Below are 13,605 nucleotides of genomic sequence, written 5' to 3'. Positions count from 1 at the left end.
ACGTGGTTCACCCTTCAAGCACTTCTAGATGCAGTTTGTACATGTAAAGACATGAAAGGATCTTCACATCTCTAGTTTTATCTAATCATGTCTTCTGATGGCGAGGAAGTAACAGCCCTGCAAGGACAGTGGGTACTAGATACAGAGGTCATGCAAAGGTCACACATTCTGGCTGCTCTCTTCTGAAACTTAATTTGCATTTTGTGTTTAAGCAAAAAGGAAATTTGATTAACATAAAAGTAAATTATCTTTTCACCTGAAAGGACATTAAAAGCTTCACGTGCCTTAGATTTTGCTTTGGGGAAAATTTAACTACTTGACCAAATTTGCAATAACAACAAAAAAGTGTGACATGTTATAACTAAAACAATTGCACATTTTAAATCATTTCAGATATAAAAGATAATTCCTTCAGCAGATCACGGAGTTCAAGTGTAACCAGCATTGACAAGGAATCCCGAGAGGCCATCTCTGCTCTTCATTTCTGTGAAACTTATACTCGGAAGGCGGACTCTTCCCCGTCCCCATGTCTGTGGGTGGGAACAACGCTGGGAACAGTGTTCATCATCACGCTGAACCTTCCTCCAGGGCCTGACCAAAGACTCCTTCAGCCAGTGATTGTGTCTCCAAGTGGTGCGTATGCCCTGGCTCTGCATGCAGATGGTGCCCCGTGCGGGACATGCTCTGACCCAGTTAGTGCTTACTGATCTAAGCATTGTACGGACAAATGGTATTAGTGGCAATTTTCTGTTTTAAGAAATAAATTTTCTAGGGCTATGGAGGAGGGTCAGCCAGTAAAATCATTTGTCACTCAAACCTACTAAACTTGAGTTCAGTTCCCCAGAACTCAGCATGAACACATCTGTAATCCCGGCACTCCCGTGTCAGGTAGGAGGAAAGACGGAAACTGGCCCAGAGCTCTCAGGCGAGCCAGTCTGGCCCTGCCTCAGAAATGAGGGGAAGGAGAAACTCAACTCTCCACGTTGTCCTCTCGCTTTCATGGGTGTCTTTGTCCGCAAATTAGTTTTAATGTTTTAAGGAAAATAAATTTTCTAGTTCTACATTAAACAAAACACTTTATCATTCATTATTAATCTGCAGGTCAGATATGTGTGAGCAAAGTTAATTATTTGATTAATTTATAAACTATTAACTGTTGACATTATGTTTGGAACAATAAGGATGACATATTTTTCCAGTCTCTTAAGTAACATGGCTTGAGTTTTGGGTTTTTATCAGTAACCTGATACAATTACATATTCAGTACAGGGTGCACCCAGCATATTTGTGTGTATTTAGTGTCAGAGTTGGAATAAGAATATTTACTCTGAATTTAAAAATGGAAGTATATACTAAACTTCTACGTTCTAGGTACTATATTGAGGTTAAAAGGTGCAATCTTGAGAATGGCATTTCTGGATGCCACGGGCTGCTTAATGCCACCTGCGTCCGAACCCTGGAAAGAGCACAACGTTCCCGAAGAAAAAGACGAAAAGGAGAAGCTGAAAAAGCGGCGCCCTGTCTCAGTGTCCCCCTCCTCTTCTCAGGAAATTAGTGAGAACCAGTATGCAGTGATATGTTCTGAAAAGCAAGCTAAGGTCATCTCACTGCCGACCCAGAACTGTGCGTACAAGCAGAACATTACTGAGACGTCCTTCGTGCTTCGTGGAGATATCGTAGCACTGAGCAACAGTGTCTGCCTCGCCTGCTTCTGCGCCAACGGCCATATTATGACTTTCAGGTATGAAGGAGGTCATTTCTTAACACATAACAGCATTCCTTCTTGGATCACAGTATAAATTTAGCTTGAAAGAATTTATTGAGTTGTTCATCTTATACACTAAGAATTTATTTTTATATAGGTAATATAGTAAACAAGAGTATGAACAATGCAAACCCTATTTTCCCTCCCTCAGCTATATAAACTAAACGATTCGACAGCCCCAGCCATATTTGTATTGTTTGTCATGATTTTTCTAGACTAGCGCTCAGAGTGGTGGTTTTGGCCACCATGTCTTCATGCATAGTGTTACTATACATTGTACCCACCCTATAAATAACTTGCTGCCTATTACTAACAAATTGTTTACTTTCCCTCAAGTTTGCCAAGCCTAAGACCTCTGTTGGATGTCTACTACTTGCCCCTTACGAACATGCGGATAGCCAGGACCTTTTGCTTCACCAACAATGGACAAGCGTTATACCTTGTTTCGCCTACAGAAATCCAGAGACTCACCTACAGTCAAGAGACGTGTGAAAATCTTCAAGTGAGCAACACAAGTATTAGAACTTTTGTAGAACTTAAGGATTCTCTGGGGGCCCTCATACTATCTGTGTCCCCTTTTCTCCTGGAATGCACATAGACGCCAATGTAGGAAAACTCAGAACCTTTTTGTTTGGTTTATGTTTAGCACATGATCTTTGTATGCTGGGTTGCAGAGGGTAGTTTTCATGTAGGCATGCAATATACTTGGGGTATACCCCCACATCCCTTTGCTTTTTCTTCTCTGCCCGCCCCCTAATTAATCCTGATTGTACTCTATACAGTATGTTTTTCTTCTTCTCTCATGTCATTTATACATACACAGTTTTATAGATCAATAGAAAATCTAGAGCCTACAAGTGAGAAAAAAAGACATGTAAGTTTTGTCTAAGCCTTAATTTGGTTAACACAACTATTACAATAGATCAACTGAGTTACATTTTAACCTCAAAACTATAAAGTCTCTAAAGGAAAAAGTTCTTTGTTGCCTTGGGTTAGCAATGGCTTCTTGGCTGTAGCCCAGTGTCTTTCTCTTATGAAAACACAACTGATAACGTCAGAACATAAACTCCTACTCATTTAGATAGAAGCACGTGAGAAATTAAGACAAGCCATAGCTATATTAAGACATTAGGAGTGCCTCTTTCCAGTCAGACTTTGGATTGCAAGCATATAGAGGACGTCTTCCTTTCCAGCTGCATCCCTTCATCCTTCTCTCCGTGCTCTCACGAAGACTGCAAACTGCAGTGAAGGAAATGCAGAGGGCTGACACCATGTCTTGTTCCTGCTCTTAGTGGGCATGAGTGGAGCATTTCCTCTAGTATCATGTTGGCCGTAGGTTTGTGATGTTTGAGCTGTGCTCCTTGGCTACTCCCTGTTGGTAGCCATTCCTCTCTCCAAACTTGCTCTTATTTTTCTTCTCTCTGAAGAATGCCGACAGTCAGTTCAGGGAAAGACTGTCAGTGTCAAAGCACTCCTCCCGCTTCCTATGGCTTTCTGAATTTCCATGTGTCACATGATGTTTGTGGAAATTACATGTTTATGAAAATGAAGTTGACCTGTCTAAATGACATTTGTCTGGCCCCACGCAAGATGACAATTCTGAAACTGGCAACGGCCAATGTTGCACTGAATGCTGCGGCCTGCTGGTAGAGAATGTTCTATTAGAAGATAATCTGGTTATCTTTTAATTATCGGCTTCTTGAATTAGATTTAAATGTTATCTTGAAAATAAGATACTCAGTGGGCATGGCAGTGCAGTCCCAGAACTCAGAAAAAGATGTTGTGTTCCAGACCAGCCTGGGGTACATACCAAGATAGTCTCAGGCACAAGTTAGGTCTCCTCACCTTCTAGGCAGGCATACTGTCTTGACTCTAATGCTAACAAAGAATCAATGGGCGGGGAAAACAATAGATTGTCTTAGTAGATCTGGTCTTGAACCCTACTGTTAGAGTGAGCCAGTGTGTTTCTGCTCTGACCACTTGGAATTGTCTTGTGAATTGTTGATGAATCTCCAGGAAATTGTCACTACCTCATGACATTTACAGTGGAGACCTTGATAATTACATTTCTGTTTCCCTGGATCATTAACAGTATAACTGGTTTTGCCTTTAAAGGAGATGCTGGGTGAGCTCTTCACTCCTGTAGAAACACCAGAGGCACCCAACAGGGGTTTCTTTAAAGGCCTGTTCGGAGGTGGCGCACAGTCTCTGGATAGAGAAGAGCTATGTAAGTCGGCTAGTTTAATTTGGCTTATGTTCCTATAAGACAAAAACGTTCAATCATTATAAATATTTTGTTACATGTATAAGCTGTGCTTACTTTTCCATATTTATCGCAATAATTGATATACCCATGGTTAAACAAAAGGTATAAAATTACTGTGTCATTCTGTTCTTAATCAGGAAAATGTTTTTCTCAGGAAACCAAAATCAGCACAACTTCAAATGGCTAAACGAGGATGTTTACAACTTTTAATTGGTAGTTTAGAAATTATGTTCTTTATTTATATTACATGTGATCTTTATTGTTTTATTTTTTGATTGCCGTTCATTGATGAGTGTGTTGCAATTCTGTCACTTTTATAAAACACCAGAGAGAAGTTGACATAAAGGGGAAAAGTTTGTGTTACTTGTTTGGGGTGTTTTTCTGCTACTGGGTTGAACCTTGGGCTTTTCGCGTGCCAGACAAGCCCTCTCCCACTATAAGCTGTAGCCCAGCAGGAGTCTGTGTGGTTTACATTTCCATCCTCCGTCTGCTGGAAGCAAAGCTTGTTTCCTCATCGCAGCTGCGAAGTGGAGAGTAAGGAGGACCAAGGTCCTACTGTCCTCCTCCAGGGCAAAATAACCTGTAGCTAAGACTTTACCAGTACCAAGTCCGAGGACTTGCTGAATAAATCAATACACAAAACCTTAAAATAAGATCTTTATACGTTATTATTTGTCTTAGTTTTCTAACATTGCTGTTACTCCACAAATCTATTGACCTAAAACAACCCAGCTTACTAGGCTTCAGTTTTGTCTGTTGGAAATAACCACAGTTTATCCTGGTGCTACCAGCACAGTGTTCTTCATTTGGGGGCTCTGGGTTAGAAGGCATTTCCTTTCTTGTTCAGCGTCTGGAGGTCATCTCTATCCCATGGCTCCCCATCTTTTTGTCACTCTGCAAGGCAATGTCACATCTCTCTGCTTTTCTGAATCTGTGTCTCTCCCTGCCCACCAAAAACACGAAAACACTGTGCTCTTAAGAAATCCTGTGATTTGGTTGCACTCGCCTAGATGATGCACACTCACCAAGCCAGGTCAAGAGTCTTAGCTCAATTACTTGGGGAGCCCTTTTCTATGATAGGGTACCATATCCCTGCCTTCCAGAAATTGAAGTATAGCCATCTTGAGGAAGGGGGCATTTTTTTTATCTCACAATAGTTACTTATTTTTAGAGAAATTTAGTCAATGGTTAATTTCAGTAGAAAGGGGCTGGCCTACCACACACAAGGTCCTGATTGGATGCATGCGTGACTGCATGAACTAGAAATAAATGTTAACAAAAATTAAAACTTCCATTGGGGATATAAATTTTGTAACACTTGTTGAGAGAAGTTAAGGGTCAATGGATTTGAATACTGCCTTCTTGGAATGGCTGAGTTCTTCAAAACCCTGACATATGCATGAGCTACACGAGAAACTTTTCCTGGGAAAATGGAATGTGCACATATGTGTTCATCCCAGAAAGAGAACCCATCACTGACCAAAGTAATAATTGCACCCATGTCCAACTTGATGAATCAATGAGTTTTTATTGGGGGTTCCTAGTAAATAGGCCGAACAATGAGGGGTTTCTTCTACAGGAGTAAGGATGCCTCAAAAGCAGCTGCAACACGGAACAGCCCAATGCAGGTGATATCTAAGAGATCTCAAACCCTAGAACTCTTCACGTAGCTTGCAGACAGCCGGACCATCCAGGAGTCTGTCAGCAGCTCTGCTGACCATGCCGTTCTGCAACACATCTTCATTCTTGTAAAGCTGGAGGCTGGGCTTAGAGACTCACCATCCAAATTCCTGCTTCCCTAGGCCAGAAAGTTTGTTTACCTCCCAGTCTCATGTGTTTCTTGCTCCTTTCATGGGTGCTGCTGAACAGCAACATGTATGTGTGCATGCCTGCACATGTATACACACATACTTAATGACATTCTAATTGAACTCCTTCCCCCATAGTGTGGCTAATAGTGAATTCATCTGCAAGTGCAGAGGGTTTTCACTAATTCTTGTCAAATTGTCCTAGAAGCAAAACCTAGGATAATTACACAAGAGGAGGGGGAGAAAAGTGGAATCAGAGTGGAAAAAGGTCAAACTGTCTGTATGTGTAGGTAACAGAATTTTGATTGTAGAAGAGCCTAAGGAACCAATCAAAAATCAAAAAAGCTGATAAACAAGTTGGCAAGGTCAAAGAATCTAGGATCAGTCTCTAAAAGATACCTGGGTTTCTATTTGATAGCAATGAATAATCTCAAAGGAAAAAGCAGGAAAAAGCTCCATGTATCTCAGCATCAAAAATGAAAAAAAAGTTATTATATCTCAGTGTGGTCTTGGTGTTGTAGTAGTGTAGACTTCCTGAGACAAGAGGGATGTTCTTCCTTTTACATTCTATGGAGTAACTAGGGGAGTACATTATATGGAGTTAGCTCTTCTTGGAAGGTCTGGTAGAGTTCTGCATTATAAAATAAACCATTTAGAAATAATTTCACCAAAGAAGTAAAAGACATTCTCTCTAAAACTTGAGAATATTGTTTTAAAAAATTAATAGGTAAACAGAATAGATTCTCATGTTCTTGAATTTAAAGACTTTATTTATCCTGCTGCTATATCAGTGCAGCAATAAACAATAAACAGCTTGTAAGATTTATATGAAATGAAGGAAGTGAAGATACCCCTTCCATAAGCAGAGTCTGAAAGCAGACTTGATAAGACACATTTCCATGGCAAAAGTTACTACAAAGCTGTAGTCTGTAAGATGTGGGGTATTGGCATGAACATAAGCAATAGAAAACAATTGAGAGTACAGACATTAGCCTACCGCATTTATACTCAGTCGATTTTCTGCAAGGATGCCAAGAAAATCCAATGAGATGAAATAATGGCCTTTCAACAATTGATATTGACACAGCTAGATATTCATGTGGCCAAAAAACCAGCAACATGAAAATTAAGTCAAAAGAACCAAGGACTTTTACATGAGGATTAAAATACAAAACTCTTGTAAAGAATGAAGAAAATCTTCACCTCAGTCAGTGGTTCACAGATACTTCATCTACCTTACAAACAACCAGAGAATAAATGAGATAATTTGTAGTTCATCTGTGTGAAAGCTTTGTTTCAGAAAATGAGTAGCAAGAAGAGAAGATGGTCATTCCACTAATAGGACAAACCACATGCATATCATATCTGATACATGATGAAGTCTACTATCCAGAATATACAAAGAATTTATAATTCACTAATAAAAGAATAAGTAGCACAATTTTGAATGAGCAGAAGGTTTGGATTTGAAGTATCCATGATCAGTAATCATCAAAAGATGTCCACCATCATTTGTCATTAAGGAAGCAATGTGTGGCAGAAGCCTTGGTGGAGCATCAGGTCCTGTTCTCTAGGATAGCTGCGATCCGGACACAGGAGCGTTGGAAGGATGTAGAGAAGCTGCAGCTCATGTTGTTGGTAGAAATGATGAAAATGCTGCATGCTCTTGAGAAAGCTGTCCCCTAGACCTCAGAATGTTCAACATGAGTTACCAAGTGCCCAGCCCATGTCTCAGCCATCCCATTCCTGGGCATATATGCCCAAGGGAACTGAAAAATGTATGTTTACCAAACACTTCCACAAGTATTCAAGTGAGCATTGTTTATAATAAGTCAAAAAAAGTGGAAACTACCTATTGGTTAATGACAGTGTAGGCAAGATGTGGTATGCTCCAAAAATGATTCATTTTTCAGCCATAAGAAGAAACTGAGACCTTCAGTGTGGATCCTTTAGCCAAGAGAGGCCCACACTGTGTGATATATGTATGTGGAGTATTTACAATGGCAGATATAGAGGAGTAGAGTAGTGAACACAAGCAGGACAGGAAGAGTGGAGCGTGATGGTGACATGCCATGGGCATGATGAAGGCATTCTGGGACTGCGCAGTGTGTGTGAGGGGTCAAGGAAACATGAAGAAGTACAGGGCGTATAACTGAGTCTGATCTCAGGGACCTAAGATTTGTTGTGATCTGTGTGTTAGAGAGTCCAAACCTGGGTACTGAAGGGGAGAAGCAAGCCATTTAAAGAAAATGTGATTTCATGTATCTGGAAAACATTAATGGAGACAAAGAAAACTTGTCTACAGATCTGGGCTACCAAATGAAAATAATATTTTTATAAGCACGTGTGGAATAAGAACAATAAATCAAATGTGAAAATTAAAACTTAGATCTTTATGCTTAAAGTTAAAAGCTTAAAATTCATAAACTATGTTAACAACTCAAAAAGCAATTTTAGTTACAAAACCTGCATTGATGTACTTACTTCTTCCAACAATGGCTAGCTAGCCCTGATTTTCCCAGAGCTCTGCTCTATGAATGAGGAGAGAGTAGGATGTTTATAGTGCATTGTTGTTTTGCATGTTTGGAAAAGCATCTAGAAATAATTTACAATACAATAAAGGTATATTATAAAGTTAAATATTAATATTCTAGTTGTATTGCCGCATGATCCAAAAATTGTAATCTAACGCTGCTATGTGGTAGGGTTATTGCTCATTTTTTTCTCCACTATTAAAACCTTCCAGTTGGAGAGTCATCCTCAGGAAGGGCCTCGAGGAGCCTTGCACAGCACATCCCGGGTCCTGGTGGGATTGAAGGTGTGAAAGGGGCTGCATCTGGAGTTGTGGGTGAATTAGCCCGAGCCAGGTTGGCTTTGGATGAAAGAGGGCAGAAGCTTGGTGACTTGGAAGAGAGAACTGCAGCCATGTTATCCAGTGCAGATTCGTTTTCTAAACACGCTCATGAGGTATGCCTGACATGCAGACAGTCACCCGAAGAACTAGAGAAAGATAATATAAAAATGACTACATATTGCATATTTTGTTATTTCTACAAGCATGTATTTTGTAAAATTGCAAGTTCCAATTTTTTCCACAAGAGGGAACCCTTAAAAAGAATAAGGCAGTGCTTTCCGACTCCTGAAATCTGTACATTTTTGAAGGAACATGCCCACTTAGGACCTTCATAAGCAATATAGAAGATATGCAGCTGTTTGTCAGTGACCTCAATAAAAATGTTAACCTTCCTTAACTCTCTAGAGCCTGCAACCATCTTGACCTAAGAAGGAAATCAGTTGTCTCCTGGGTTCTAAATATCTAAAAATCAGTTAGCATCTTGTATCTGTGTGTGTTGTAGGCTAATGCTCATGGAGAGGTAGCAACACAGCTTTTGTAGTGAACTCATTGACCTCAGAAACAGATGCCATAAAGTGTAGGGATCTCTAAATGATGCTCGCACAACTATATTTTGTTGGCTGATACAGGGCTTTATGAAATATTAACTTGTGGGTTGCAGAGATGACCCAGCAGGTAAGAGTGATTACTGCTCTTACAAAGGACCTGTGCTTGGTTCCCAGAACCCGCATGGCAGCTCACAGCCATCTGCTAACTCCACTTCTAGAAAACCTCATGCCCTTCTCTCACCTGCTTGCAGCATAAGGTTGTTCACATAGAAAAATGCAGGCAAAAACCTCATGTGTGTGAAATAAAAAGAAATTTTTAATGTTTTTATGGGCTTCAAAACCATTGTGTAAAGTGCACATTATTTTTGTATGTGTGGGTCACTCTTGGATTTCATGCTCTGGACTGGTGACATCTCATTTCAGCTTCTAGACTGGCCTTCTAGGATGTCTTAGATTCTTGCCCAGATGAACAGTATCAATGTTATTTTTATCTTTAATTATCCAGTCTATAATACTAGCATTCCTTTAGTTTTTCAACCAACAGCCATCTCTTCTTTGCTCACGTTGCGTGAAGGACATAATTTAACCTGGACGATCTGTCTAGAGCATCTGCGGGAGCCCTGGGTGCCCACGAGCACCTTCAGTGTAGGCCAATAGCCTTCAGAATAGAGCAGGGCTTGCTGTCACTTTCACAGTGTCTGTTCATCCCAAGCCACGGGAGCCGGTTGCCTTTCCCTTCTGTAGGTGCAGGTTTTAGACATAATTGAGAGGCTAATGAGAACCGTGCATTGAGGTGAGGTCCTAGGCTCTTGAATTCAGATAATCAGGCCCAAACCCCAGACTCAGCATTCTGTTAACCTTGAGTAAAACCTGAAACTTTAGGGTTTTTTTTTTAATTGAGAAACTGAGGAAATAATACAAACCCCAAGAATTGTAAGATTAATTGAAATCAAGTAAGAAGAGTGTGTCATTTGTTGTCTGGCACACAGCGAGGGCTTAGGAAATTTGACACAGAAGTACTTTTTCCAGCCTTTCTTTCCCTGACTCTTTAAAGTGTTACTTTTATTTCTAGAGACATGGCAGTTGCCTGTCTTATTAATTTATTCACTAAAGCAACAAACAATGTCACACGTCAAAAGAATTAAGATACGTATTAGAAACTTGAGCATCTTCTAGGATAGGTTTTTTTTAATGAATATAGCCATTTTTAATCTAAATAGAATAATTCTTGCTAGTTTAAATAAATTGAAATAAGCAGGGTGTAATATCAGTCTGGAATGTTTCAGGGTGGTATGCTTTATAGACACCGATTTTAAATAGTTTTCTGGAAATTTGAAAACATATTTTTCTTGATTTTTTTTCTCTCTTTTAGATGATGCTGAAATACAAAGATAAGAAGTGGTACCAGTTCTGACAACCAGAGTCTAATAAAACCAACTTGAGCCAGAAGGAGGAGGCAGTTTCCTTGTTGCGGTCACTGGTGTGTTGGGGAAAGAACACAAGCGGGAAGCGCATTGCTGAAACCCGTCCCCTCCCAGCACAGTCACGCACTCTTACCTCGGTCTCACGGCTTCCCTGAGAACTCACGCGTGCAGACTGCAGCATATGGCGTGTGCCGGCTGTGAGATGACATCGGAGAGCTTAGCGGGGTCCCATTCATGGATGGAGAACCCAAAGGGATGTGGAGAAGTCCTTGGATCATTCCTGTATTAAACTTTCATATGCCAAAAGATTTTGTGCCGTGGTATCTGCCATCAGTGTTTTAGCCGATGTGGGAAGAGGCAATAAATCAGAAGTTCTAAGTCTGAAATGGTCATATTTGTGTCAGGACTGAATTATACAAACTGTCTGGACTCGCCCTCTCTCAGGCAGACTGGCCATCAGTATCATTAATGAAAAACAACAAACTGTCCCCTTATCTTTAGACTGTGCTGAATGGTGGCTTTCAGTAATCTAAGCATACACACGGCTTTTGTATGGGATCCTCTTCAGTTCTCGTTACTGTATATTTGTGTTTAGTTCCTATGTTTTCAGAAGCAAACAAGGTGATATATCACTTTTCATGGAAAAGTGTAGCGCATGACTGAATCGCTCATCTTCTGAGAGTTTCCATGTAGTGGCCATGCGGTGTGGAAAGTAAGAAACCCTCCATTGTGGTGAGGGGAATTCTTCAGTGTCCTTTGTCCTCGCTCACATTAATTCAGCTAAAGGTAGATTTGACCAAAAGAGTTACTGTTTAAATTTGTAGAAAAGTTGAAATTGGCTACGTTTTTAATTTTGCTTGAACTTTTATAAAATGTTCAACCAAATGTACCCTTGCATTATTTAATTAAAATTGCTAAAACAACAATGTTTCATCATTTCAGTAAAGTGCTCAGCTCCCTGTTTAAAATGTCCTGTATTTGCTAACAATTCCAGTACACTCAGGTGATGAGCCAGTTAAATCTTAGTGCACATTGCTGCTGCATGGAAGACTGCAAACCTCTTTTGTCAGTAATTGTCCAAGAGTCTAGTCTAATGACCTACAAAATATCTCCTGTAGAAATACATTGCAAATCTGTACATATCCTTTTGAAATACTAGAAGCAAAAAGGAAAGGAAAGTATAATCACTTCAGTAACCGAATGTGTTCCATAATGAAGGGAGCTGTGTATTAAATGGCAGACACCGGTCGGTTTCCGCAGTGGCATTGCAGCCTAGAAGGGAAGACGCCTGTTATACACAGTTGGAGGATATAATTGTTAAAGCCACAAAGGAAGAAATGAAGTGGAAGTGTGGTGTTTATATATTGTCTTCTATGAAAGTCTGCACTGAGTTATTGTCCTTAAATAAGCAGGGCTCGAACTTATGGGAGCCTGCGTGTTTTCTCCTCCATGTGATGTGTGAAGGTCCCTGTAAGACATCTTCAGTTCTGCAGCCTGTCACCCACCTGTTCCTCTTTCGCTAATAATTCTTTTGTTTACATTTTATAATGTGCACTACTGGATATGAAAGTTTACATCAAAGTTTATTTTAAATAGCATCAAGTAAGGATTAGATATATGTGGTAGAGAACTGATCAAGATAAAATGTTTTATAACTACAATCATTTTTAAAAGTTTCTCAATCTGTTGAAAGTGAATAACATTTCTGTTTCATGTCTATGCTCTGAACATTTGGCAGTTTACAAATTGCTTAATTTGCATTATACATTGTCCACTAAACCCATCTCCCATGATACCTCATAGGAAGAGTTGTGTCCTTTTTAAAGGGTACAGTTTTATGAATACCAATAGTGGAGACTTTTCCAAGGGTGAAAAGTACTAACCTAGCCTAAGACACTGCTTGACTCTGTGTGGAGCCTCACCTCTTTATCTGTTGCATTATTTGTGTATCGAATTCCTTTCTATAGTCATTTTAACTGATGTAAATAAAATGAATCAAAGTTGTAATTATTTATTAGTAGAGAAGTAGATGTGTTTACATGAGATGGATTTTATAAGATCATCCTAATGCATTATTTTAAATCATTCGTTTCTTATTTTAATTAATCTATATATTGTGCACAACAACCTAAGAGACTAGATTAGAAAGTACAAAGTATTTTTGAATAGAGAAAATGATCTTCCCAAGCTGTGCTTGATTCTGTAAATAAAACAGTCTGCAGTACCGACCCAGGGCGCTAACTATTGCAACCTGAGACGGCCTGCCTCCCCCAACCCACTCCTGTCGTTTTTTGATGCAAAAAGAAGTAGTCACCAGCAAGCCAAAAGTTTCAGGAATTCCAACAGCAACAACAAGAGGTCAAAATAAAAAATATCAGAAAATGAAAATGTGTGTGTACATGCATGTGTGCTGTGTGTGTGTGTGTGTGTCTTCTCTGTGCCCTCAGCAAATGTGTGTGTACATGCATGTGTGCTGTGTGTGTGTGTGTGTTTGTCTTCTCTGCGCCCTCAGCAAATGTGTGTGTACATGCATGTGTGCTGTGTGTGTGTGTACATGCATGTGTGCCGTGTGTGTGTGTGTCTTCTCTGCGCCCTCAGCACTGATCGCATTTATCTTTGATTCTGAAATTCAAGTATTCTGCAATTAACATTATTAACAGAAAGAGATTTCTCTGTATGTACCACATACCCAATTCATTTCATCTTCAAACTAAAATCAATATGTGTTTGCTTAGAATACTGTTCTCTAAAGTATTTCATTTTGTCAAAAATCTTTATCTCTGTTTCAAATATGGCATCACCTTAACACTCGCTCACATTCCAGACATACTGTGTTTCAAAAAAATTTGCTTATCGATTTTAAAAACAAAACCTGTTCCTCTAGATTTGAGGTTTTCATGGAAAAATACTTCTATGTCCACCTGTCATTCTGTACGAGTA

General features: G+C 39.7%; 1 protein-coding gene across 5 annotated transcripts in view; it reads left to right on the top strand.

Annotated features, from left to right (window-relative positions):
* The window catches only part of Stxbp5 (syntaxin binding protein 5), a 138,639-nt gene extending 125,967 nt beyond the window's left edge, over window positions 1-12,672 (top strand). For all 5 annotated transcript variants that reach the window (XM_038338744.1, XM_038338741.1, XM_038338743.1 and 2 more), the window contains 6 exons: window positions 394-633; window positions 1,372-1,741; window positions 2,102-2,267; window positions 3,881-3,992; window positions 8,586-8,806; window positions 10,614-12,672. In XM_038338744.1, the coding sequence (XP_038194672.1) occupies window positions 394-633; window positions 1,372-1,741; window positions 2,102-2,267; window positions 3,881-3,992; window positions 8,586-8,806; window positions 10,614-10,655 (1,151 nt within the window). In that variant the 3' untranslated portion in view covers window positions 10,656-12,672. The remainder of the gene's footprint in view (window positions 1-393; window positions 634-1,371; window positions 1,742-2,101; window positions 2,268-3,880; window positions 3,993-8,585; window positions 8,807-10,613) is intronic.
* Window positions 12,673-13,605: the final 933 nt, after the last annotated feature.

The sequence above is a fragment of the Arvicola amphibius genome, chromosome 8 (assembly GCF_903992535.2).
Source record: "Arvicola amphibius chromosome 8, mArvAmp1.2, whole genome shotgun sequence".
Taxonomy (NCBI): domain Eukaryota; kingdom Metazoa; phylum Chordata; class Mammalia; order Rodentia; family Cricetidae; genus Arvicola; species Arvicola amphibius.
The sequence above is the reverse complement of the archived record's forward strand: the minus strand, read 5'-3'. Positions and strand labels throughout refer to the sequence as shown.